Raw genomic sequence first — 24,911 nt, 5'->3', positions numbered from 1 at the left:
ATCCCCTGTAGCTGGATCTTATGGTGTTAGACTGTTAAAGCTTGGTAGATGACATCATAAAGAGAGTGAGAATATTATTAAAGGGAAATGCAGACAAATCATTCATGCAATGAGTAGTCCAATTCGGAGAGTTAGTTAGAAGTAAATAACTGATAGATGAACTTTTCTAAATGAATTCCAGTTTGTATTCATGTATCCTTGAAAATACTGCACTCTTTGCTCCGTAACTTTCACTTCATTATGGAATTTGAATTATTGTATTCAAAGTATATTAAAATGAAGGTTTTTTTTAAAATATGGCACTTTATGAGTGTGAAATATTTTATTTAGATTTTTTAAAAGCACAGATTATGAAATAGACTATTAATTTCTGTCCAACTGTCTTAATGGAAGATCCCAGAGGTTTTCATTAATTTGGAGAAACTAAATGGGCAATGGAGAACATCTCATTGTAATTATTTCTATTAAGAATGGCATGATACTAGAATCTCTTTGCCATGGGATAGATTAAACAGCTCTCCATACTGACAGTGTGTACCCTGATATTGATTTTCTTTGTACACTGGACTGAAATCATCAGAAGTGTTGAATAGTTGCCCAACAGACAGCTGAGAAATGTTTTTGAATGAACATATGCAATAGTGAAAATCTACTGCAAGTACATAAGTCTTTTTTCTGTCAAGACATTGGTCCCAAATTTCAGAAAAGGCCAAGTTTAGTTAAGGTGTGCCATTCATAGATTTGTGGGGAATGATATAATTTATTCATGCATCAGCAAATTACACTTTCTGAAAATGAATGTGTTAAAAATGAGAGGTGACAGTTTTAAGATAATTTATTAGTTAATTAACTGCACAAAACCTGTAGTTACTCCTTTGGTTTAGTAAGGCGGCCTGCAAAACAAACAAATGGTATTGTGCCCTTTTTAGTTTATTTCACAATCTAGAGGAAATCTTGAAAGGATTTAGGGTTTTTTAATTACAGAATTGTAATGAAGGACAGTTTTTTCCCCTTCCCTTGTCAAGAGAGCTAGAAAAGGAGCTTTCTCTGCTCTCAGTTTTAGAGGTTGTGAATATCTTTTCCCTCAAGTATTTTTTCAAAGTGTTTTGTCAGGTGTTTTAGTAGGGAACAAAAATGAGCTACTTTCAGAGGTTTAAGTCTGACCCAAGCCCTTTCTCCTGTTGCTCAGGCTCCATTCACTTGTATCTTATCAGGCAAGAGCTCCAATGAGTCACCAAGGAAAGATAAAGAAGGCAAAATCTAAACGTACAGTCTGCAACCATTGCCTTGAAGGTAATTCCAGTTTAACCCTGGTGGAGGCACCGCCAAATAAATCCATGAATGAGCCTCAGGTTGAGAGATGACTCAGTCACTGCAGAGGGGCTGGTCTCTTCTGGCAGGGATCCTCTTCAGGCAGGAACCAGGCTGCTTCAGTCCCAGAATTTCCCCTCACTGCGAAGGGGTGCAGGGCTCAAGTTGCAGGCCACACAACTGCACCAAAATTCAAACTATAATCTCCTAGCCCAGCATTCAGACCCACACAGCAGGCAGCAGCCCTGAACTCGCCATTAGAGCAGAGCTGACCATGCTGTGACTGGTCTCACCCAGGGAGCTGGAGAGCCAACTCAGCCTGGCTGGGGAAGCCTCCCAGCAAACTCCACAAACTGGGAATCAACAGTGGATACATAAAACCCAGCTAAGGGATCCTGCCGTCAGGGTCCCTAGAGGCCAGTTCTCAGGGGAAACCCTGCATGCAGGCCTGGGGCTTACTAGCTCCCACACACTCAGTCCTCCCCTTGCCCTGCTGGCTCCAGTTTTAAACTGAAAGCTCTTTGGATTTGGGCCTGCCTTCAGCTGTGTTTGGTTACAGCTGGTCAAGCAATGTAAGTGGAACAGCTTTCCACTGAAAAGTGCACTTTTGTTGAAATCAAAGCATTTTGTGGTACGCTGATTTTAACAAAACATGTGAAGGTGGGGTAAAAGTCAATTTCATTTGAACTTTTTAATTGCATTGTAGAATGTCTAATGGTCCTGAATTGATTTTTTTTTTAATTTTCATTGTGTGGGTAATTTGAAAATGCTGACTTTTCATTCCAGATCAGAATGAAAAATGATAAAAATATTGGAGTGCTCTGCTGGACAGAAATGCCAGTTCCTGACTTGCTCCAGTTGGGGAAGAACCTAGCATAATTTGAACACCACCATTGTCTAAATAATGAATTCAAGCTCATCCAATTTATAATGTAAAAACCAAGCAAAAATGCACCTAAAAGCCCTTCTGAAAAGACCTTTCTTTTGACATCATAATGAAGAAAAAAAGTACTAACAAGTTTTTTCCATTGCAGGTAATCTTTTCAGGATACAGATAAAGGGTGTGTGTATGGGGGAGAATAGAAAACACCTAGTGACTCTTACAGGATTGAAAGAATAATGATTTCAAAAGAGAAAATGTAATCTATGGAGCTGTTTTACCGTATAGCAATTCAAGGTTAGATTTTCTTTCATGAAAGCTTGAGATTTCATGAGACATTCAACTGTCACTGCTTAATTAAAGCAAAGTGAATGAATTTTGTGCTGCTCAGTTTGCTGATAGTTAAGGAAAAAAGTCCCTTTCCATCCACTGTGGATCAGACACAATCTATGGTTGTAGTCCTCCAACTCCTCTACATACAAAACTCCCAGTGTAGACAGTTAAAATAGGACTAATAAGGTCAGTCATTTCTGAACCTCCTGAAGGAGGCTGCAATGATTCTGAAAGATGGCTGGTAACAGCATTTTTCATTTCAATGTTTGTTACAAATGTTAACAACTGACAACATCATAATTTGTCTTTTGCAGAAATCTGGGGATGTTCTTATATCATTCATGCATTAAAATGTTACACTTTTTGATAATGAACCACATAATAGTGGTTCCAAATGAGGTGTATGGTTGACCAGTCAGTTTTGTAACGCTGAGGTTCTACTGTATTTACTTTTTAGTTCACTTCTTTTTCTACCCCCAGCTCCATATAATCTGACTCCAAAAGGTTTATCTTCTCATTTTCTTCAAAGACAATCTACCCCTCTTGCAACTAGTTTCTATGTGAGATCATAATGAAAGTCACAATTTCCAATGTTCTGTTGAATGAAGTCTAATACTGAAGTGGGAAAACATACTACATGCAGTCCACCACAAATTGTGTTCAGGGAGATAGTTATATTAGATTTACACTAAAATTCTTCTATTCAACGAATCTTACTATTAATGAAGGGATATTTGAGATCCATTTTCCTCTAGTGTTGTGTTCCCAAAATTCCCATTGTCAAGTATATGTACATTTACAAGGGAGTGCAAATCTCAAACCTGTCCTAGTTCTATAACCACTGAGGTTGTAAACAGGAATTTATGCACCTATGTGCTGGTTTTAACATCCAAACATTGGATTTGGACATCCTGTCGTGTCCACCTATGGAAATTGGGCTCCAATAACACATTTCTTCAGCGGAGGTGAAATGAAGGCATTAAATAATAACTAACTCATGCTAGTAACAATGATGTCTTCCACACAAAATATCTTTTGAGATAGAAATACTGTTATCTCCCAGTGAGTTTTTGTTTGTCTATTTAGAGTATAAGATCTTTTGGGAACAAGGACTCTGTGTCCTCTTCTGTGGCTTGTACAGCTTCCTATACAATGCTAGTGCTTAACAAATAATGTGACATAAAACTACCACAAGGAAAAGAATTTGTCAGCTTCTTTATATCACAACTAAATGGGGTCTTGTCAGAGTTCCACAGCAGGTAACATTGCAGAAGAACAGTGCTTAGAAAATAGCAACCAAGCAGGGCGCACAATGAAGTTAATGTTCCTCAGAGTCACCACTTGGATTTTGGGTTTATTGTCCACGCTGAAGCAGAGTCCAATGCAGCCTAAATGAGTGAAGTGTGCCTGCACTGCTGAGAGTCTTGCTCACAGTAACTGTTCCTCATTGGTGAAGAGTGGGCCTGGCACAGGCACAGGCATTGCCAGCAGCCCACCAATTCGCATAAAACGTTTTCTCACATTTTTATGTTGATCATTCTTTTCCAGGTCATCAGCATTCACTTCTTGATGTGTCCCTCCATCAGTTGCAACAGGCTTAAATTACCAGAGAGAAAAGCCTATTAGGAATATAGTACATATAATCACACTTGAGAGGCACCCACTGTTGTTAATTCAATAATCATAGGCATAAATCACAGGCTTAATATACAAGTGGTTAATCCCACCACACACACACACACACACCCCCATGGGCAAAGAAATATCAAAATATACCCAGAATTGAATGCATATGACGATACCTACATGCGCTCTTGGAAGTCCTTCGTATGCTGTCTTTATTTATTTATTTATGTTAAGGACTATATATATATTAACCTGAACCCTGTGATTACAGTAGAAATGCCATACAGCAGGGTTTCATTGACCTTTATGTGAAATATCTGATCAGCATTAGCTAGTTTCAAGGGTTTTACTGTGCCAGCTTGAATGGGTAGTTCTAAGACTTAGCTGGGAATTATAAAAGTAGTTAGTGCACCTGACCTAGCTCTTGCAAAATTGTTATGATTATTTACCAGGCACAAAAGAATCACACACTTTTAATGCGAATTGAAAAAAATGCCATAGTTTAGTCAGTCAAAAAGGGTTAATTGCTACAAGATAGGTAGAGTTTTGCAAGGCTACAACAAAAGCAGCTGAATTACAATTAGTATATACATGTACAACTGCAGTAAGAACCTGTTGATAACCCCAATGTCTGAACTTAGACAACCATTTTCAAACATCTCTAGGATTTCCTGTATGCTTTTGTTCACTGTTAGGTTAAACCTGACGTGTTCTAAGAAATCATCTTCTGTTGACCTCTTCAGTTGTTTAAGACAATTTTTACTGTTATTGACATCGTTTTTTCCATCGGTGAGAACACTTAACAGCATTTCTGCATATTTGTAATGAAATATAATGGCTTTCAAATAACTACTAAGTCTTCTACAAAGTTACACATTCTACAAGGCATTTTTGGTGTTTCTTAGCTTCTATGGGGCTCATGTGTTCTCTATGTGCCATGGGCACCGGGAGCAGGAGGAAGTGTGTGTCCTGCACACGCTGCTTGTGCTACAAGCACAGCCCAGAAAGCAGGAAGCCTGCTCAAGGCTCCTGCTCGGCTGCAGACTGGATCTGGCCCATGGGCTGTATTTACATTCAAAGACTCAGATTTTCAAAGGTTTTAAATCTTAACAGTCCAGTTTGACACCTGAAAGGAGTATGATTTTTCAGGAAGAAATGCTCTCTGAAAACCAGAAGTTTGATCTTCAATTTTAAAAGCTTACAATGTCGCTTAAAATGGCCACAATTGTGTCTGCATTTCATTGGGTTTCTAATTTGCTATAGAAATAAAGGAAAAACAACCAACAAAATTTCTTTCCCTATACTTACTCCATAGTTTAGTTGTCAGATGCTTACCTTTTTGCTGATAAAAAATGGGTACCACTTTGTTTGTGGTCTTTGTTTAGGACGTGTAGGCTTTGTGAAGAGAAGATTGGTCTTGATGAGTGATTTTGGAGGCAGTTCACCAAAAACTGAATCTAGGACTAAAAGCCAGTAACAAATTCATTAGGCAATTAACAAATTAATGTTTCTGTTACCATCAGACAGAACTTACAACCAAGTTTTCAGCTCAAGGTGATCACCACAGGAGAAATGGTCGTGCAGTGTTGTTGAAATGAAGAGACTGAGAAACCTATAATTATATTGGCAGTTTCTGAAAACATTGCCAGGTTTGTGCTTCAGAAGATTATTGAACTGATGAGTGGGGTAAGTCTCACTGTGGAGTGAGGAGGCAAGAGGTGCAATTTTTTAAAATCTGTTTAAAAGTAACCAACCAAACAACTTTTCTCCTTAGTTCCATTCCTATTTGAGGCACCCAATCATGGTGTGGCAGCATCTTGGCACAAGAGTTCAAAAGTGTGAACTAATAAGGGTCGTGCATGCACTCTTTATGCCTGCAGACCTGCCTATTTGGCATAAACGGGTTGCTATATGGCCTATTTCATCCTCAATCCCTTCTAACACAATTTGACAGTGGAACATTGTGTCCCATTTAGTCAGTCATTGAGGTTGGCTATTGATTATTAGTCTTGTTATTTGGTTATTTAGTTTAGATACGTAGTTTAAAATAAAAATAAAGAAATTAAAAAGCAACAAAATGTTCATTTCTTTTCCTTCCTTTTCTTTCTTCAGTGAGGCTAGTCAGTTACCATCCTGCAGGAAAGTCATTCCCTTTACCGATGGATACGATCCTTGGCTTTTTTGTTTCAGGGATTCTCGTGTGGTCTCAAAGTGTGCCGTCTGCAGTGCTTTTAAGAAGTACACTCAGATCCAGAGGACGTAGACTAACTCTTTTTAATGGAAAAATCTCTGAAACTTGAACTCCCTCCTACACTTCCACCACAACTTGAACACCCAATTCACCAAACTCTCGAACACTCCCACAGCAACCTCAATTTCCTGAGCATCAGGGTCAGCTTCAGCAATGGATCTCTATAACTAAATACAAGAAACCCATGGATCACCACACCTACCTTCATAGATCCAGTAATCCCCTCAAACACTCCAAGAAATCTGTTATCTACCACCAGGCATTCAGCCACCATTGAAAATGACCATAAGAAAATGTTCAGGGTACAAACCTTAACATATTTAGAACTGCCTTCACCAAACCAGGACACATCACCATACAGAGAGATCACATTTTGGAATGAGCCATCCAAATACACTCAGGAGAACCTTTTTCAATACAGAAAATAAATACATTTCAGTTCCACAATCTTAGTTGTCAACTGCCTCTTCACATTGGAACCAATATGGGATATCCTTAAACAATTACAAACTATGCTTAATATAGACCATGTCCTGAAAGAAATCTTACCTGCATTTCCCAAACTCAGCAACCTCATAATCAGAAGCCAGTTTCTTAACAACTGTCTTGTGAAACCCGCAATTATACTCTTGAGAGAGCTCACATGGAAAAATGCTTAAAGACAAAATCAGCACATCACTTGATGGTGAACGTTCTTCATAAAATTATCACTTTATAGCTGCATGGTGCTCATCCTCAAAGGAAACCTGGACAACTTCTTCAAAAGATGACCTTGGGGAACTTACACCCTTAACTTTATACATACTACAAATCATCGTTTTAATGCACTTATTGGATTTATGACTCATGTGAACAAGCTGTAGCCCGCTAATCTCTTTTTTTTGTCCTATGACTGAAGAGTGTTAACAGGCTACTTAACCTTATGCTAAACCAGTGGTGGGCAAAATATGGCCCAACGGGCTGGATCTTTCCCACAAAGCCACAAGAAACTGGCCAATGGGAGCTGCCCAGCCCAAGTTTGCAGTGCTGCAGGCACCATGCAAAGAACCCCTCTGGGCACCTCATCCCCAGAGCTGGCTGCTTTGTTTGGTATGCAGGGGTATGGAAAGCAGGGAGCCTGCTTCAGGGTTCCACTGGGCTGCTGGCTGGGAGCTGCCTGAAGTAAGCATCTCCTGGCCAGAGTCTGCACCTGGAACCTCAACCCCTTCCTCCTGCATCTCTGTCCCAGGTCACAGCCCAACTTCTCTCCACCTCTGTTCCTGCACCGATACTCCCTCTCAATCCCCTTCTCCTAACGACAACCCAAATCCCTGCACTACTACCCCAGGTCTCAATCCCCTCCCAGATCCTGCACCCACTCCTGCATCCCTTCTCCAGGTCACAATCATCTCTTGCACCCATTTCTTCCACTCCAGTCCCCTACCACAAACTCCCTTCACACCCAACCTCCCTCCCAGACCCCACGCTGCCTTCATTAATAATATGGAAAAATGCAGCCCCTGACCACTTACCAAACACTTTTAATACCCACCCCTCCCCAATCAAAAATTATTGCACATCTCTGTGCTAAACAATCTGCATTTAGCTCTAATGCTCTAAGTACCTGTCCTAGATCTGAGGAAGAGCTCTGTGTAGTTCAAAAGCTTGTCCTTCTCATCAATAGACATTTGTCCATCAAAGATATCACCTCACTTACCTTGTCCTCTCTAGAAGACCCAAGTCAGACTCTGACCTACCTGACCTAATGTTGGGAGCTCTTGTGACGCAGAGCTCTTTACTCCCCTAAGAAGAACAAAACCTTCCAAGCTCAACTGTTGGAGTAGTCAGGCACTCCTGCTGCTCTCCGAATCAAGGCTACTCAGACAACTCTTCAGCTGTGATCTCAGCCTTTCATCCTCCTTTCCAAGCTTCTTTGGAATTTCTCATGCAACTCATTTCTTAAAGGTACATATCCATGGATTAGGGAAATACCACAAATACCACCTTCTTGGGACTTTCTTCACTTATGGAGCCTCCTTTTGAACCTCTGGCTTCTTGCTCCCTCCCTCATTTATCAATTAGTGGCATTTCTGATGCCACACACTTTAGCATATAGGCTGAGTCTATACTACAAGCGTCTTCTGCAAGCAGAAATGCAAATAATGCTCATTTGCATATGTCACACTCATTTGCCTTTCCTCTTCGGATCCCTTTTGCAAAAAAAGAGCTGTGTAGATGGCTCCTTTTTGTACAAAAAACCCTTTTTGAGCAAGAGCCATTTTTTCTCAAAAAAATGAGTATATAAAGATTTCTTACATCAATAATTTCTGCCACCAAGCTAGGTAACTCTTTACTCCTACCAGGGCCCAAGCTACTTTGGCAGCATGCTTCAGCAGAGTCCAATCATTGGTGCTCCACAAAATGTCCATGTGGTCCTCAGTATGCACATTGAGCAACCATTTACCACTAGTGTGACATCTAGAGTAGATGCCAAACTTAGAAGATCAAGTCGGCAGTCCATGTTCAAATTGACTCTTAGCTGAACTCTTATGCAAGAACTTCTGAACTCTTATACAAGATGTGCGGCTGCATCATAAATGGGATCCAGGTGGACCAAAGATGTCAATGAACAACATTTACAAGGTTTGTACTTGCATGTTTTATAGAACATCTAATCTTAACTACTTAGGATACAGACTATAGTGTTCTATCCTGCTGTCTTCACACAAGCAAAACCTTCTTTGATTTCATGGGGAAATTTACAGCAGAATAGTGAATACTTGGAAAATTCAGTTTATTTGCTAGCATTTCCTTTTTCTAACATTACATTTTAGCTTAGACTGTGATAAGTGAACAGCTTAATAGATTTCATACATGCTTTCTCAGCCATTTCTTGGTGAACAGATGGCTTTTCAGAAGGATCAAACTTGGTTGCAGAATGTGCAGTATCAGATCTATCAAAACATTTATCTCTTTCACCAGAATCACTGTCTTCATTCATTTTTAACATCATTCCTTCAGGAAGGATTTCTTCATCCAAGTCAGTTTCATACAGTTCATCATTGTGTCTGGAAAAGAACAGTGTGTGACTAAAGTCTTTAGTTTGAAATGATTGTTACATTTTCTTAGAAAAGGCCTTATTACTGAAAAATTTCGAATACTTCCCTTTTCAGTTGATTCGCTAAACACTGGCATGGTTCTGATTTGAAATGCATATAGTATCTGACGGAATGAAATTGAGTCTGCTTAGGAATTTTTATCACAGAAGTTCATTATAGAAACCAAGAGAAGAAGTGGGAACATTTTAGGGCCTGATCCAAAGGCCATGGAAGTACATAACGATGCTTGGCTTATAATTTCAATATTAAAATTGCCATTAGGGGTCTGAGACTTCCTGGTCTATGTGCAGGTGCATAATAAAAGAGAAGGTGTACAGGGCCTCCACTTCCACCCTCTTGTATGGGCAGAATCTGACCCTCCAGACTCCCTTAAATGCTTGGGAAGAGAATGGCACTAATGCTCTGAGCACTGAATCCACCTGTTAGTGCAGTTGGCTGGCTGTGTGCAGGGGGAGAGTAAGCTGTTCCTTACAAAGGGTTGTATTAATGACTGTGCAACCACTGCCAGCCTGGGAGTGATAGGAAGAAGTCTGCCTGCTTAAGATTACATGCCTACTGGTGGTTTCACTGGGATGGGATAGCTTTGTGTGACTATGCTTAAATGGCACAGATGAGCCCTAAATGATTAAATAATAAGATGGTTCATCACAGTGGGGTTTCCAGTTCTTTGCGGGGGAACGAGGGGAAGTGTTGAGCGTGGTAACATTGGAGAATTGAAAGTGAGTCTGTTAGATAAGGGAGTTAGTGTATAGGTGGGAATGAGCTAATTCTTGGCAAATGGTATTGTGTGGGGTGGGAATGTTGCCTTAACTTGCAATTTCCTTGCTTTTTAGTATGTGCATAGTTATAAGGGAAATACACTTGAGAAACCTCGGCTCTGACGTGAGGTTTTTTTGTATTTGAATATATACTTCTAGAAATTTTCCTTGAGAATGCACCATGGAATTTCATTAAATTTTGGTGAGATATATCCTGCTCTAACCCTACCTTTCCCATTGACTTCAATGGAATTTGAAATAGTAGAATGGAATTTATGGGTCTATCTGATTAGGGACATTTCATGGTTCTAATCTATGTTTTAATTAACCTTGTGCAGCACTCACATAATGGGCTGTTTGTAAGCATATGTACTTCTAATGAATACACACCATATATTTTTCTATTGAAATATTCATAACTTCTTCAGAGATAATGAATACATCATGTGCACGTTATCTTTTGCCATGTTCCCTAGTAGCAAAGAGTGAAACTTTAATCTGCAAATGAAAACACTAATAAATAAAGTGTTTCTTAATTTAATATGAAAAAGGAAAATATTTCTTGTTCGTACTTACTTTTCTGGGTTCTCCATTTATTCATATGTTTCTTCCTGGCCGATAGCCTAGTATCTAGTGACATACATGTCAAGTTTTAAAAAATGTAGGCAGTTTATCTGACACGTGCAACATTATTACATCACCATATGATGACACAGTGCTTTTTTATGATGTTATGAGCAACTTTTCTGATAACATTTTTTCCCCCAATTTGAGATGGCGGCTTATGATGATTGAGATGCTGCCTACCATCTCTCTGGGCACAGAAGAAGAACCTGAGCAAAATCAAAGTGCTATAATTCCATTGTGACAGGTGTGGGGTGTGAGCTAATGCATAGAGAGAGAGTCCAGAGATAATCCATATCCCAGTGATTTCCAACCTTTTTTATACCGTAGACTGGCAAACTTATTCAAAAACTTTTGGTGGACCAATATAGAAACATTTTATTTGTATATGCATCATGGTAATTAATTTTAAGAGGTTACATATTGATTTACATTGCATCTGTATGCACAATACATGTCATTGTAACAGATTTTTTTAAACTATTATTCCCTCACAAAGTATTCACTTTCCACCTTAAAAATTCATACATAACACATCCCTCGCAACCCAAAGTATTTTCTTTCCACCACTGTTAAAAATCATGCACAAGGTATCACTAGCTACTAGTCTAGCTAAACAGCATGAAAATGTATGACTTACTGATAAGATCACATCAGTGGGATCACATCAGTGGGATCATTCAGGTTTTTTGCCTGCCACAAGCTAGTTATACTGAGTTAGTTGCATTTTGATATAATTAATGGTACGGATCATGTCATGCAAAACATGTCACAATGTAATGTATGTAATGTCACAATGAATTTACCCAGTGGGTAGACTCACATTCACTTTTTACCCTGGTTGTGAAATCAGAAAGCCATCCAGTAATCAAGATAGTGCCATCAGTACAAACTCTAACACAATTGAGTTGAGCCTGCCTGAAAAGTAACTGTCCAAAACACTGAAGATTTCTGCTCCTGTTGTGGTGGTAGGCCAGGGAAGTGCACACAGTAAATCTTCTTGCAAGTCATCTTAAAAATATAATGTACATACACTAACAGCATTGCCTTGTTTTCAATATCTGTTGACTCATCCATCTGAATTGAAAACCACGGAGATCCATTCATCCTCTCCGGCTACTTCTCCTCGATATCCTCAGCTATTTCGTCAATCCTCCTGGCAACAGTGTTTTTGGAAAGAGGAACTTGTCCTACTTTTCAAGCTGCTGTTTTCCCTCAAACAGCTCATGGCAGATATCTTGTGCAGCAGGAAGAATCAGCTCTTCACCAATTGTAAAAGGCTTTTTAGCTTTGGCAATTCAGTGAATTACTAGAAATGACACCTTCAAAGCAGCCATTTTTGAGGGCACAAACATGGTATTGCAAAATAATTGTTTTTGTCCTTCAGATTAGCTTTTTTCTGTTCAAAGAAAGTTTTTCTTTGAGAGCAGGATGCTTAGACTCTAAGGGTTTGTCTAGACTATGCTGAAGTTTTGAAAGAGGGAATTTGCATATCTTCTTCCTATCTCAGTTTTTTCGGCAAGCCCCCCTTTTTCAAAAAGCCATGTAAACCTCATCCCGCTTTCAAAAGTGAGATTGGAAGTCCTCTTTCAAAACTTCAGCATAGTCTAGACATAGCCTAGTGCCAAATTAGCTTTGAAAGTTTCATTGCTTCATTGAACAGTGTTTGAGCACATATAACACTCAACGCTTTTGGAGCCTGTGAATTGCCACATGAAATAAAACCATACTTGTGATTGAATGTTTCTTTTCTTTGTTTTTTCTCATTTTCATGGCATTGTATATCCTCTACATTGTACACAGTCTACAATGTTCTCCTCTTTATCCTTCGGAGTGTCATTGTCTTTTTTGCAGAAACACTCTTTCTAAAAAAGTCATCCATGGAAGTTTGCTTGATCAACTCTTAGCTGTTGTATTCAATGGAAGTGACTAGACACAGTTACCGCTGTCCAATTTAAAGTGCTAATAGCACAGTCATTGGCTAAGTGACGACATTCTTGGTGAGCCAATCATCAAGGCATAGGCGTGGCCTAGTATTGTGCTGTGGCCCGGCACTGGTCCATGGCCCAGTGGTTGGGGACCGCTGCCATATCCTTTGCATTCTATGTTGCTCTTCTCCTCTTCTGTGAGCCCTACATAGCATTATGGAAGGGGCTCTAGGACTTTTGGCAAAGCAGGCTGGGAGTGTACAGTGAGCCTGCCACTTTGCAGATCCATTGGCTAATTGCTGTTCCTCTATATGTGCTTAATTTAGAGGCAGCGAATACTGCTGCTAGCAACTGTGTGACAGTGGAATGACTACTGAGCTGCTCCTCACTGATCTGGAGGGAGTCTTTCCCTTTAGTCTAGCAGCCCTTCTGTTCATCTGTGCAAAGCCTGTTTACTCTCATTTTTTGTGCCGCTGACCAATAGAAACAGTATTTTATGACAAACTTTTCCATAAAGGCTTTGTAACCCTGCATCAGCAAGGCAAAAATACTGAGAGCTCTTGGAAACAATCGTGTAAAATAACATTATTCTGTTGCGTACTGTACCTTCCCTGATTGTTTTGCTTTTATTGTAAACTTTATACCTGGTGAATACAAAGTGGTTATAGAATGCTGAGCATGAATGGAAACTTCCACCTGTCTCTGTGGTTCACTTTTTATCAGTATCTTTGTCATGTGTACCACGACTGACTGCATGTGTGGATCTGATAACTTAATAGGCCTTTTTTTATTCTGAGTTTTATGATAAAGGACCATAACTGTGCAGTTCTGGTTGTTTTCTAGGATGCCTTTTTTCATTTAGCATCTAAGTGGGCAACAGTGATAAGGCTTTGTACATGTAGACAGTATATCTGGTGAAGGATGCTGTCAGCTCAGAGTTGGTGCTCTGAATAATTGTAAAAACAATTTTAATAACCCTGCTGTAAAACAAATAGAGATGTTTACAATAAAACAAGAAGAGACCTCTAAAGGAAATAATATTTTAAATACTACAATCCCAGACTATGCTAACACACTAATTAGCTGATTTTCATTGTACAATGCAATAAACTAACATTATCCTTGAAAAATAAATTAGATTTGAATATTTTGTTAAATCTTAAATATTAGTAACATAGGAATGCAAATACATTTTAAATATACAATTTTAAACTGTATGTGTCCCATTAAATTTTGTATGCAATTGCTTGAGGCTATAAATTATCCATTAAGTCTATGGGAATTTGAACATTTGATTTAAAATCATTAAGTGATTATCATAATCAGAGTCCATTGATAATAATAGTTGTCATTAGTATTCCAGGGAGCAAAAGGGGAGCACTGGGTACATGGTTAGTATAATTCACAATAGATACATTTGTATAATTAAGAATATTCAAGAAACATTGGTTAGAGTTATAATATAGGAGATTAACCATATACATATGTTTAGATCCAAACCCATCAATATTTTCCTCTCACAAGGAATCAGATCACGCAGGGGACCACCTCATGATATCTCATGAGACTTTTGAGGGAACGTCCAATAGCCATTGCTTTATTGTCTCTCCATATGAAGTTTTAAGTGGAGAGATTTAAGTGAAAACTCTGAACTGGGCTGTGGGAAAATTCCAATGTAACCCTACTTAGTTTTTCTTTTAAAAAAAATCAAGAGTTGGGCCTCCCTTAAGTCATGAGACGGACTTGAAAAATCATAAGATTTTTTTTAAATTAGAGGTTTTAGTGTGCCTTCTGCTTTCTGAGCCTTTAGGTTGCAGACAGCCCATGTTTTCATGCTTTTCTTCACAACCATGAGGACTAGATTTGTTAAAATGAAAACTGGAATTATCATTTAATCACAGGATTCCAAGAGTTGGGGCTTGAAAATAAACAATACCTTGAGATGTGTCATATATAGGCATGACAGTTGGCAACACTGGCGATACCTCCCCAGTGAGTTCAAACCTCCTGGTCTAGCTTCCAGCTCTGAAAAGAAACTAGGGAGCTGTCACTCACTAGAAAAAAATAATTGCTATGTTGCCATGGAAATGCTGAGTAGATAGCTCAAGGTTCTGCTGCTCCCAGCTGGAACCCTTTGGCATCACATAACTCCCTCTCCTACTCACAGAACACTGGAGCCACTACTTGTCTAGCTGAGGTGGTAATGTGGACTAGATGTTGTTGGCAACCTGTGTCAGAAATGAGGGTGGGACTGAGAAGTGATCTCAGATCTCCTCCTTGATGTTATACAACACAAGACTGTGGAGAGGCCACTGAGCTAAACCAAGTTCCAGACTGCTAATCTGACCATGGTGTGATACGTGCATGATGTGGACAGATATTTGTGTGATGGGGCTGAAGTTCCCCCTCCCCCTTTTCAGGTTTACTGATTTGTTTCTGGCTTTTGTTATTTTGACCGTTGCAAGTATTTCAGGGAGCAAAGTTCAGGATGACTTAGGCAGTGTAAATGAAGTGGTGTGATCATGTGATGAGGATTATATGGCAGTGGGAAATAGCTGAAATTTCTTACTTGTTAATTTTATACTTTTTAATGTTTGGGGTTTTTCTACAAAGTGGTGAAGTTTCTGTTTGAGTGTAATATGTTTTTCTTGGGGATATTAGGTGGCTTCATTGAAATAGTCTTTCACAGTCAACTCATTCCAATGAAGATTTTTTCCCCTCTTGGAATGTATACTTGTATGGTAAATATTTATTTAGCTAATTAAGGCATTAGAGTAAATCACTGCAATTTTCCTTTAAATTAGTAAGATTTTGATAATGCACATTTGGTCTTCCTTGTTGGAGTTCTTGCTTCAAAGACCCACTCTTCACCTTGAGGGTTTCAAAGAGATCATGTGAGTTAGAGACTTTCCTTCCTTCAAAGAGTTTGCACCGCTCAAGAGTTCACTCTTCAGCAGTGGTGAAAGTAACTTAAATTTCTTACAGCTACCGTACTATTTTAACTCCTTAGGGGGAGGGCGTGTATCTTAGGAGGCATTTTTTTCAATTACTTTCTACTGTAAATTGTGCACCTGACACAGACTAATTTAGTAAGGGTGGGAGAGGTTGTCCTAATAGTTTTCTATTCCATGTATAAACATGCTTTGCTTCAACAAGAAGATCCACATTTACCATCCATTTGAGTGAGGCCCAGGCAGTACGGTTACTTCGCATCAGACTAGAAGTGAACCTTTTCCACCTGACAAGAAGTAAAAACTGAACCCTGAAGGATTTGTAATGTAATGTAAAATATATGTAATGAAAGCAGTAACTCTGATTTTCTGTTATCAATGCAGATTTATTCCCTTTGGAGTGGGTGTGGTGTGGGAAGGCATAGGGCAGAGGGCTGGTAGTGAGTGGTGAGCTGCAAGAGTCAAGGAGGGCTGGGAGCTAGGGAGGGTGGGGGAAGAGCAGATGGCTGAGGGTGTGGGTGAGTGGCAGGAGTGGGAGATGGGAATGTGGGGGAAGGGCAGGAGGCAGGGGATATGTGGGCAAAGTCCCAGGAGTCAGGGCAAGGGGCTGGAGGTGAGGGAGGCTGGTGGTATGGAGGGAGCCCTGCAGTTGGGTTAACTACCTTACTTACTGCCACAAGGGAATGTGGTCTGTCTGTGTGGGCACTGCTGCAGGGAAACTGGCAGCAGTGTGACACCCTCTGGCTTTTTCCCAGGGGCCTCTGGCAACAGTGCACGCCAGGGACTGCACATACACTGCCCAGAGCACAGCTCTCCTACAGTGCCCAGCAGCCAGCCTCTTCAATCTGCCTGCAGTGCTGCTGACTCACCAGACTGTGCGCATCGCCATCACCAGCCTGCAGGAGCCCAGCGGGGAGAATGGCACATCCCTGCCACTCTTCACACAGTGCTTTTTAAAGAGTGCACCCTGGAAGTCCCAGATGGCTTTTTAAAGAGCACACTCCAGTCCCCTGTAGCTGGCTCTTTAAACAGCCCACCCTCTGGCTTTTTAAAGAGTGTGCTCTGGGTGGTTCTTACTGGAGTGCAGCTGGCTCTGGCCAGAGCTGTGCACTGAGGTTGTACCCCCTTACTTTCACATCTGCTCTTCAGAAAATGTGTATATCTGAAGGGATATCTTCTCAAATCTCCTGTAGTTAGGGGATGTCCCCATCAAATAACCACAGATTTTCCCTTTCAAGCATTTATCTGCTTCATTGCTTGTTGTCATTAATAAGGAAAACACAAAACTGCCTTGTACACTTACAGTAATTCTGGTGGCACTTCAAATTTTATGTTTAAGTATGTAATTAAGATTGGCTATGGCAGAAATTGTGGGGAATTAAATACCAATTGATTGTTATATACAAAACATATTAAGGGATTTTGATGGAACCAACAAAGCAACTAGTTTACAGGTATTACAAATTGTACAGTTAAGGAAACACATCCACATAGGTAAGAAATCGTTTGTCTTAACTGCTGAAAATCCAAGTCCTTTAGCTTGTTTTAAATTCAGGTCATCCGGCTGCACATACTGAAGGGACTTGGGTTTTTTGCCCATATTATCAATAACCTCCTTGTATGGGGAATGTGAAAATAATCCTTGGATAATTCCAGCATTTTACATTGAAAAAGTATATTTAAAATGCTATATTTGGTGGGAAAGAACACACTACTTCCTATAGATTATCTAGCCATTTGGTTGTTTAGGCCAATGGCCAAATAGAACAAATAGCCATTTCATAATTAAAACACATTAATAACTGAATAACACATCACTCTTTAACTTGGCGCTATTAAGCTGTTTGGTAGTATTGGGACTTCTTGAAAAAAGAATGAATTAACCTCTGAAATCCCGACAGACTTTGCTAATACAAAAGCAGAATATTAAAAACAATACTTTGTCCTTAGCACCATTCAGCAAAAGATCTAAAAGCATTTGCAAAAGTGAGCAATGAGTATGATAAGCCCCATTTTACACATGGTGAAACTAAAGGTGCTAAGAGTCGAATGCTGAAATTCAGGTGTAGCTGCTTATTTGGCATGTGTCTATTTTAAGTGTCCAGCTTGACAGCTCTTAATGGGCAGTTTTGAAAATGTAGGTCTCTATCATGTCATAATGAATCTACTGGCAGACTCACTTTAACGAGACCCATTCTCACAGACTTTTCTAAGTATTTTTTGAGTTGGTCACTTGACACTTTTATCTAGCGCCTTAACAAAGATGAGGACAATCAAATTTATCTTACTATGAGCAATGACGCATTTTAGAATGGCCTAGATTTTAAGTTCTCTGGAACTTCCAGAAGTTCTCATATTTTACAAAATAAAGCTAATGTTCTAAAAATTGGAAAGCATCATTCTAGTATACAAGATAATTCCTAATACAACTTTAAAAGTTTTTAAAAATGAACTGTATTAGTGGGTTTTTTTTAATATTGTGATAGCACTCTGGGCATGGAAAAAGTCCCCACTATGCTCTACTCCTATACATAGAACAACAAGATGGGCTCTATCTTAAAGAGCTTATATAATTTCTTATTCCATAAAATAGAAACCCTTGGAAATTAGTTTCCCTGGCTATGCAGATCTTTCAAAGCTTGATAGCTTCCTCTTTAGAATGATAGTTTGCATTTCTTCAGCACCTTCAATCAAAATATTTCAAAGTATTTCACTAGTATTAATTAACTTTAGACTCTCTCCACCCCTGGGAAATACATACATATTATTTCAGTTTTACAGATGACAAAGTGAAGCCCAAAAGACAAAGAAGCTTGTTCCAGATCCTGCAGCAGGTCATTGCTAGAGTCAGGATTACACACAAACAGGCTACGTCTAGCCCCTGGCACTAACTTTTGAGGTGTCCACACTGGCAAGGTAGCTCCTCAGTGCGCTCTAGGTACACCACTTTGGTGGGAAGTATAGAGCTTGCTGCACTCTAGATACAGAGCTGGAGTGCCAGTATGGACACAGTGGCATAGTATTCCATCATGACTGGCCACCAGCATCCTTCCCACAATGCCTGATCTGGCAGCTCTGGTCATCTGAAACTCTATTGCCCTGTTCTCAGGTGACTAACCCTCAAAGGCCCCCTTTGCGTTCTTTATGAAATGTGAAAGTCCCCTTCCTGTTTATTTGGTGCATCTCTCCAGCTGGCCATGCTTGCTCTACACACCAGAAGACCCCCTGCTTCAAGACATGCCGACGTGCTGTACCTCAGTGTTTGGGGAGAGGAGGCTGTCCAGTTCCAGTTACACTCCAGCCATAGGAATTATGATGCCCACAGGCACATCAAGATGTATGACCAAAAGGGGCCATGACAGGGATGCACTGCAGTACATGTCGAAGTGAAGGAGCTGTGAAATGCCTAGCACAAGGCGCAGGAAGCAAATCACCACTCTGGTGTTGCATCCATGACCTGCAGGTTCTACAAAGAGCTAGGTGATGTACTTGGAAGTGTCCCCCACCTCCACTCTGAATTCCCCCATGGATATCTCAGGGGGCATCCACTAGTGGACCAAGGCAGGAGGAGGGAGTTGTGGTTGAGTGTGTTGAGGGGTAGGGGGATCAGGAGCCAGAGGAGGATACAGCACCCTCAGATGCTTGTAGTCAGGAGCTGTTTTGTCCCTCGGATGTGGCAAGCCACTCACAGCACATGGAGGTGGTGGATGATGTGCCTGGTAAGAGGGTTGGATCCCAGGATGTGCTCAAGCAACTTCCTAGGAGCAGGTAAGTTACAGAAAGGAGGCTTTTTGGTTCTGTGTGATGCTACTACTAGCACAGGGGCAGTTAGACCATTGATGCAATCTTTTACATCTTGGTAATCTCCCTCAAATCTTTCCCCTTCCCACAGGGTGAAGTTCCTGTACGTTATGTACAATTGCTCTGGGACAGTCAGGCAGTGCTAAGTATGTAAAATGAAGTGGTCCAAAGGGGTTCGGACCGCGCTATGTCTAATGTTAACAATGGACCCTGTGTGGCATGTTGGAATTGTGCCTTAATAGAGCCAACGTTGGAATGCTGGTCTGAAGTCCTAACACCTGCTGAGCCTCTGAAAAGGAACAGGAAGTGCCCAAGAAAGCCTAGAGAGGAATTTGAGACACATCCTGAGTCATCTTGCTGCTGAACACAAAAAATTGAAGGCGTGGAGGGTCAGCAACTGTAGGAAATGTAAGGAGAGCATGGAGCAGCTCCTAAACACTATGGAGCAGTAAACAGACACACTGCAGGTGCTCCTGTGCACCCGCCCTCCCCACTGCACTCCGTGTCACAACTCTTTTCCATGCATCTCCCCTCCCCCCTCAGCAACCATGCATGACAAGAAGTTTTACTGACTTTTAGCATCAAATTGCTGCTTCAAAGCATACCTGCCCTATGCTCCTCTTATACCCCGGGTCTTGAGCTGTTTAAACTCAACTTCCAGGCGCTGAGCCTCAGCGGTCCAACCCTGAGTGAAACTTTCACCACCCCGTCACACATTATAGAGGGTAAAGCACAAAGCAATAACCATAGGGATGTTATCAGTCATATCCAGCTTCCTGCATAAACACCACCAGCGGGCTTTCCAACAGCCAAAAGCAGTGTCAGTCATTCTGCACCTGTTCAGTCTGTTATTGAATCACTCGTTGCTGCTGTCAAGGCTCCTTGTGTATGGCTTCATTAGATATGGCATTAAGGGGTAGGCAGGGACTGATACGGTTGTTAAAGGATATCAATGATAATGCGGAGGCAGTGGTGAGAACGTGTGGAGAGTTGGGAAGTTGGTTTAGAATAAATAGAGGTATGAGACAAGGAGATCCGATATCGCTGAGTATCTTCTTCACACACCTAGAGAGCGATGGACAAGATCAAGGAAGAGGTAGAAGGGATATCGGTGCATGGGATAAGAATTCACAACCTGAGGTTTGCGGATGATATAGTTATTATAGAGGAAGATGAAGAGACGCTAGCAAGAACTGTGCATGTACTAAATGAGAAAGGGAAGCGGTATGAACTGATTATGAATATTGATAAAACGAAGACAATGATATTTCAGGATAAGGAAATAGGAAGGAAGATCAGTGTAGATGGGATCGAACTAGAGAATGTAGAGAAGTTCATGTATTTGGGGAGCAACAGGAGGTATGATCTAGACTAAGAAGGAAATAGCTACTAGAACAGTGAAAGCAAGAGTGAGGCAATGGATAAGATCTGGAAAAGTAAAGCGAGTAGCTTAGGAATGAAGCTGCGCGTCTTGAAAACGTGTATTTAGTAGCATGTTATACAGATGTGAGACATGGGTGATAAGAAAATATTCAAAGAGTAGGATATTGGCATTTGATAGGAGTTGTTATAGAAAGATCCTGATAATAGGATGAATGCAGAAGGTCACCAACTAGGACTTATAGAGGAAGATACAGACAAAAGAGAACCTACTGAAGAAGGTTATACAACGGAAGTTACAGCTATTCGGGTATATCTGCAGAATGAACAATGAGCGAAAAGTTAAGACCCTGGTATTTGGCATAATGGATAGTCCGAAAAGGAGAGGCGGACCCCACAGAGAATGGATAGATGATATAGTAGATTGGTGCAGAGCTAGTCTACAGAAACTAAGCCACTCCACGCTGGACAGGGAAAGATAGAAGGAAATAGTGAGGGAGGCATTGGACATCAATGGGAGTTGAGCCCATAGTTGATGATGATGGACTCCAAGAATCACACTGGGTATTTCCCCTTCCTCTATACTTCTGCTCCAGGAAGAAAGTCCCAATTTGCAGGTTCCTGAAGAGGTCTGTCAAAAGATGTGTGCACCATGCACCTTTCTGGACCAGCCAGTGTTAATGGCCATGAAATGCTCACAGTGATCCACAAGTACCTGCAGAACCATGGAGCAATGCCCCTTTTGGTTAATGTATTCAGAGGCTAGGTGGGCTGGTGCCAGAATTAGAATGTGTGTACCATCTACTGCCCCACCACAAGTGGGGAAGCCCCTCCAAGCAAAGCTATCCACAATTTCATGCATGTTGCTTAGTCGTGGTCTTTCAGAGCAGGATGTGATTGATGGTCTAGCACATTTCCATCAGCACAAGTACAATGGTCAACTTTCCCACTCCAACCTGATTGATGACTTAGCAAAAGCTGTTTGGAGTAGCCAGCTTCCATAGTGCAATCACCATGTGCATCTTCGCTGGCAGGGCAGCTCTCATTCATGTGTCCTTGCACTGCAGGGTGGGGATAAGCTCTGCAGTGTCCCATAGAAGTGGCTGTCATCTGAAAGTTCTGCAGTCACTGCTTGTCATCCCAGGCTTGCGTGATAATGGGATTCCATCATCCAGTGCTTGTTTCCTGAGCCCAAAAGTGGTGTTCCACTGTGGTCAGCACCTATGAAAATGCCACTAGTAATCTTGTGTCATATGAATGCTGCATGGACTCATCATCATCGCTTTGCAGCTTCAGGAGTAGCTCAACTGATGCAGAGCATGCATCACAGAAGCTATTGAAAGATGGTGCCAAATATGGACAGAAGCTCAGGGGCTGTAGGGATGTAAAGCAATGCATGATGGGTGTTGGGACAGGACCCAGGATGCTGGATGCCTACCCTCTGCCTTCTCATAAACCTCAGCAGCAGAAAAGGAAGAAGTGCTCTCTGAGAGAACTGCCCAGAATGCACTGTTCTAAAAGCAGCAGCAAGTGCCACAAGTGTGCTCACACTACTGTGCTGGTGGCTGACAGTGTGGACATCCAACAAAATTTTTGCTGCTGAGCCCCTTGAGCAGCACTGTAACTGCCAGTGCTTTCCATCTGCTATCGTAGACATGGCCACAGTCATTTCTCGCTGCTATTTCCATCTTTTAATGAGTAGAAATATTCCCATCAATTGCCAGGGCTCCATTAGTTCTTTTGTCTTCTCCTGTTGGTTCCTGTGATATCAACCTTCTGCTTCCAGGCCTTGTGTCTTCCTCTGTCTCCCATCCAGTCCCGGCTTTTCTTTCGTTCTAGAGTTCTTTGCTTCAAACACTTCCTTCCACCCACTCCATTCCCCTTCCTTTTTGTCCTGAGACTTTGACTTGTAGGATCTCAGCACTTCAGTAACATTAAGAGGAGATGAGTTATGAGAAGAGGGAACTTTCGAAACATTGAGTTCTTCAGTCCATGAAGCTGGTAGAGCTCAAGACTTATTTTGACATGCTCCCCCATCTGTAATGGCACTGCGTCACTTGCATGGCGGTGGTATGCTTGACACAGGTGCATGATACCCAGGTTGCAAATACTAAGGAATGTAAAAACTTAAACAAATAGTCTTTAAGGTGCTGCAAGACTAACTCGACTACTCTTCTGAAATTTAGTGAGTTAATCAGTCCTCTTGCTGAAGGAACGAGGCTTGTCGCTGTCATTACACCAACTTTAACACCATGTTAGTGACCTTCATACCATTATTAACAATTTTATATTATGTTAGCAAATTGTTCAAAGAGCACCGTCTGGTTGCATTCTGAAGGTTATTAATGTGATATGGAAATCTTATTGTATTCTGATTTCATACTTTATTAGCAATAAAGAAAGCAATAAAAAGTCGGATTTTTTTTTTTTTTTTTTGCTGGGGGAATTCCTCAAGAGACTGGCTCTACAGCAGCAGTCTCTCACATTGGGAAGCTCAATTTCTCAGTTATTAATTATTAAACTGTATTTAATTGCTATAAATGCGAAGAATAATTTTTTAATGTTGAGTTTAGTGACCTATAAATACATGGTATTAACTATGAAGTATGAAACAGTTACTTAATGTGAATAAAAGCCAACTCTATGGCGACTTACATGTGGGGATCATAATGGTCAAATTCATTTTTGCTATTGAGACACTAAAGTCTTCCAGTATTACAGTACCAACTTTGGTGTAGGATACAGTGAAGGATACAGATGACTCCAGTGGCTGACTTAAGAAGGAACTCCTCTCACATTGCTGTCCCTGTAACTTTTCTTGTTCATAGCTTTTGTTTTTCTAGAGGAAAACTTCCAGCAACCTGCTGGCTGTTTTCATCAACTTTCTAATGCATTCAGATGCTCAATCAGGTAAAACAATATGTTGAAAACTTGTTAATGCAAGGCAGCTTTCATATTTGTGTGTTCCTAAACTTTTATTCCCCAAGGAAAATATAATATAGTTACGTGTCTAAAGGGATATGTAAAAAATGTTTCCAGTGACTTAAAAGCAAAAAATTATGAAATATTGTTCTTGCCAATTAAAAATATCCCTTAGAAATGAAGACACAAAAGACAATAAAGACGTGCTAGATAGATTATCCTTATACAAGGGCAAACTATAGTACAATATTAGAAGATGTATCCTCTATTATACTGATTTTTAAAAAAATTAGTTGCTGTTTCAAACAAACATTCACACAATACAAGTTTAAAAGGAAGGCACTAGACATTTGGCATCAAGATTGGATTATGAGAAGTTACAAATATTGGTTTAAACAGTTCCCCAGTTACATAACATACATAAGCAGCATTGTTCCAGCTTAAGGTAGGTGAGCTAAATATCAGTGAATAAGTCCTCTTGGATACGCCACCCATAGATAATAGAATGTCACAATCAGTGGCAGTGATACCACACCTAATTTGAGTCAAAAGAATGAAAAATGATATTTATCCATCAATAAAACAAGGTTCCATGTTGTTGTAGTTTTTTGGCACTAAACTAGCTCTTGATGATGACTTCCGCTTTGGTAACATTTGACAGATCACTACTGTCTCTTATGAATGTTTTGAGCTATAAAAATACTCAGGTTCAATATATTAAGGAAAATGCTCACCTTTTCCCCTCAATGTCCTGACAGGACATTAAAAATCATTTGTATTAATCACCCTATGATGACAACATATAGTGCAGTAAGGGTGGAATTAACATTTGTTTTCTCACCTTTGGGGAATAGTATTGGAAATAACATACAGAGAACTTTGTATTTTCAAATAATTTCAAGACCATTAGTATTAACTAAGTTGCTCGTGTGATTCCAAATGACTTTTACATTCTATGGTGTCTGTCAGCCTGGGACTTCAGACCTCTTTATAGGCAACAATCAAATCTATGAGACAAGCAAGAGATAACACATTTTTATATATTGTG

The 24,911-nt window shown here is 40.4% G+C and overlaps 1 protein-coding gene across 2 annotated transcripts; it reads right to left on the bottom strand.

The window, feature by feature from the left end:
- Positions 1-3,719: 3,719 nt before the first annotated feature.
- Positions 3,720-14,843, bottom strand: LOC149523661 (uncharacterized). 2 transcript variants are annotated; one of them, XM_089781652.1, is made up of 4 exons: positions 14,746-14,843; positions 9,255-9,448; positions 5,486-5,613; positions 3,720-4,120 (listed from the first exon to the last, which is right to left on the bottom strand). In XM_089781652.1, the coding sequence occupies exons 2-4, from the start codon at positions 9,391-9,393 to the stop codon at positions 3,953-3,955; spliced, it is 435 nt and encodes a 144-aa protein (XP_089637778.1). In that variant the 5' UTR covers positions 9,394-9,448; positions 14,746-14,843; the 3' UTR covers positions 3,720-3,952. The 2 variants fall into 2 exon arrangements, with proteins under 2 accessions (XP_089637778.1, XP_089637777.1); XM_089781651.1 differs by lacking the exon at positions 14,746-14,843 and adding an exon at positions 10,834-11,029.
- Between the last annotated feature and the right edge of the window lie 10,068 nt (positions 14,844-24,911).

This window comes from Pelodiscus sinensis, chromosome 13, assembly GCF_052426305.1.
Source record: "Pelodiscus sinensis isolate ZL-2025 chromosome 13, ASM5242630v1, whole genome shotgun sequence".
NCBI lineage: Eukaryota > Metazoa > Chordata > Testudines > Trionychidae > Pelodiscus > Pelodiscus sinensis.
This window is presented reverse-complemented; position numbering and strand designations above follow the sequence as displayed.